The sequence below is a fragment of the Sinocyclocheilus grahami genome, unplaced genomic scaffold, assembly GCF_001515645.1.
Source record: "Sinocyclocheilus grahami isolate Dianchi unplaced genomic scaffold, SAMN03320097.WGS_v1.1 scaffold1892.1, whole genome shotgun sequence".
NCBI classification, from domain to species: Eukaryota; Metazoa; Chordata; class Actinopteri; order Cypriniformes; family Cyprinidae; genus Sinocyclocheilus; species Sinocyclocheilus grahami.
Genome location: NW_015507071.1, coordinates 121,731 through 124,317, shown reverse-complemented (window position 1 = coordinate 124,317; position 2,587 = coordinate 121,731). Strand labels below are relative to the sequence as shown.

Below are 2,587 nucleotides of genomic sequence, written 5' to 3'. Positions count from 1 at the left end.
ATATTTAAGATTAATAACAAAAAAATCACTATCAATAATGAATTTTAGCATCTTACTTGCAAAATAAATTTGGAAAATAAATGCATGTGTCTGATTACATTACCAGTCTGACAAATTATCAAAATTAAGTGAGTTTATGCTTAAAACAAGAACAAATATTATCATTTAATAAATATTCTAAAAGAAAAATCACAATTTTTAGCCAAAAAAACATTGATATATTTTCTTGTTTTAAGCATGAACTTGATTCATTTTGATGACTTTTATCAGCAATATTTGATTTCTCCAGTAAATGTATCTTGATGGCAGAATGTTTAGATGTTTGTACAGGAAGAGCTAAAAACAAAAAAAGACAAAAATACTAATGAAGAAACAGATTTTTTGCAGCGTGGAGGTGAAGAGAGAAAAACATGATGCTGTTGACCACAGGATGTTGAAAACGCAGCAAAACACACAGGACACTGCAGTGAGGACGAGCAGGAACACACACACACACACACACGCTGGAGCGCGGCATCATGAGAGCGTGCAGTCGTACGATCCCTCCTCCAGCGGCTCCTGCTCCTCCGGCGGCGTGTCGTTCAGGGGCCGGGCGCTGGCTCCGGCGGGGCCGTCCGAGGGCAGCGGGTGAGCAGCGGTCAGCTCCTCGGCTCGGGGCAGCAGCAGCAGCGGAGGCTCGCTCAGTTTGGACGCTCCGGTCGGCTGGAAGGCTTCGGGCTGAACCTGCTCCACAGGAACCTCCAGGAGCTTCAGCAGCTGCGGACCAATCAGGTTCAGGAACGGCTTGTAGCCCAGACTGACCACAAACACAGAAAGAGAGAGAGAGAGTGAATAAATGTTTACTTCACATCAGAAACAGTACAGAAGTAACCAAACCATAAGAGTCAGAGAGAGGGTGGAAAACTAACATTAAATGTTTCTGTTGTAAGAAACAATGACTGACACTACATCTGGATGTTAGTGTGACAAAATTAAATAAGCAAATAAATAAAGAATATCTGACCCCACACGTTGGAATATATACTTATACTGATATGAAAATAAAACAATTAAAATAAAATAATAAATATACAAAATATAACAAAAAAAATATGTCTGACCCCACATTTTAGAATATATATTTATATATAGTGATATTATTACTATTATACTTTTTTGGTTGAATATAATTTCACTATATATTAATATATTCAAAAGCGTGGGGTCACATTAATTTTTATTTTGTTTAGTTATCATTTTATTTTTATTTATAATCATAAACAAACAAAATAAAACAAACAAGTAAAATATTATATCTGACCCCTCACTTTTGAATATATATATTTATACAGTTATATACTACTGTTCAAAAGTTTGGGACCAGTAAGAATATTTTAAAAGAAATTCATACTTTTATTCATTAAGGCTGCATTAAATTGATCAAAAGTGACAGTAAAGACATTTATAATGTTACAAAAAATTTCTATTTCAAATAAATGCTGTTCTTTTGAACCTTCTGTTCATCTGTGAATCCTGAAAAATAAAATGTATCACAGTTTCCACAAAAACATCGTGCTGCACAAGTGTTTTCAATATTGATAATAATCAGAAATGTTTCTTGAGCAGCAGATCAGCATATTATACTGATTTCTGAAGATCATGTGACACTGAAGACTGGAGTAATGATGCTGAAAATACAGCTGCGCATCACAGAAATACATTACAGTTTAACAGAGATTCACATAGAAAACAGCTGTTTTACATTGTAATAATATTTCACATTTTTTACAATATTTTTGATCAAATAAATGCAGCCTTGGTGAGCAGAAAAGACTTAATTAAAACCATTAAAAACTATTACAGATACAGTAGTGCATACATTTTTTAAGAAAAAAAAAAAGACTGAGGATTAATTTAAATAATTTTTGTTTAAATTTCTCTCTAAATTATATATCTTTATTTTCTCATTAAATGTGTATGATTAGCACTTAAACACATTCAACAAAAGACATTAATATATGAAATGAAATTTGCCAGTGATACTGACCAATCAGACGAGGCCCAGAGGTCGACAGCTTTCAGACCGGCTCGGATGCTCTGGACCGTTTCTGGAGGGACTTCTGGACTGTCCAAAAACCCCACGACCTGCTTAATGACGCCGGCATCTCGTAAGATCAGCCCGATGACGACGCACCACTCCAGACAGCCGGCCTCCATGAAGACGTGCAGCAGATACCTGTCAGTCACACTCACGTCAGCATCTCGTCATCAGACTCGACGATCGCTTGCATTAGATTCATCAGACTGGACTGACTCACCGCAGCTGCACCTGACTTTTATGTGGCCCTTTATTGGCCAGCTCCATGGAGATGTGCTCCAGCTCTGATTGGCTGAGACTGAGGGTGGAGAAATTCTCGTCGACCATCGTCCAATCACCATCCACCATGGAGCTGGTCTCAGTCAGGTCCGTGGCTGAACCGATGCTGCACTCCTCTCCTGATAAACAGAGAAAGATAACATGAGACAGATAGAAAGAAATACAGACACACAGACTGGTTAAACACAAACCTTTGTTGACGAGAGGAGAGAGAAACGCCTCCTGCGTCTG

The 2,587-nt window shown here is 37.6% G+C and overlaps 1 protein-coding gene across 1 annotated transcript in view; it reads right to left on the bottom strand.

Annotated features, from left to right (window-relative positions):
• Positions 1-208: 208 nt before the first annotated feature.
• Positions 209-2,587, bottom strand: part of LOC107573208 (RAB6A-GEF complex partner protein 1-like) — a 32,643-nt gene continuing 30,264 nt past the window's right edge. Inside the window, exons 23-26 of the mRNA XM_016259650.1 lie at positions 2,548-2,584; positions 2,298-2,475; positions 2,027-2,215; positions 209-796 (exon numbers count right to left, since the gene is read on the bottom strand). Of these exons, the coding sequence (XP_016115136.1) occupies positions 517-796; positions 2,027-2,215; positions 2,298-2,475; positions 2,548-2,584 (684 nt within the window). The 3' untranslated portion in view covers positions 209-516. The remainder of the gene's footprint in view (positions 797-2,026; positions 2,216-2,297; positions 2,476-2,547; positions 2,585-2,587) is intronic.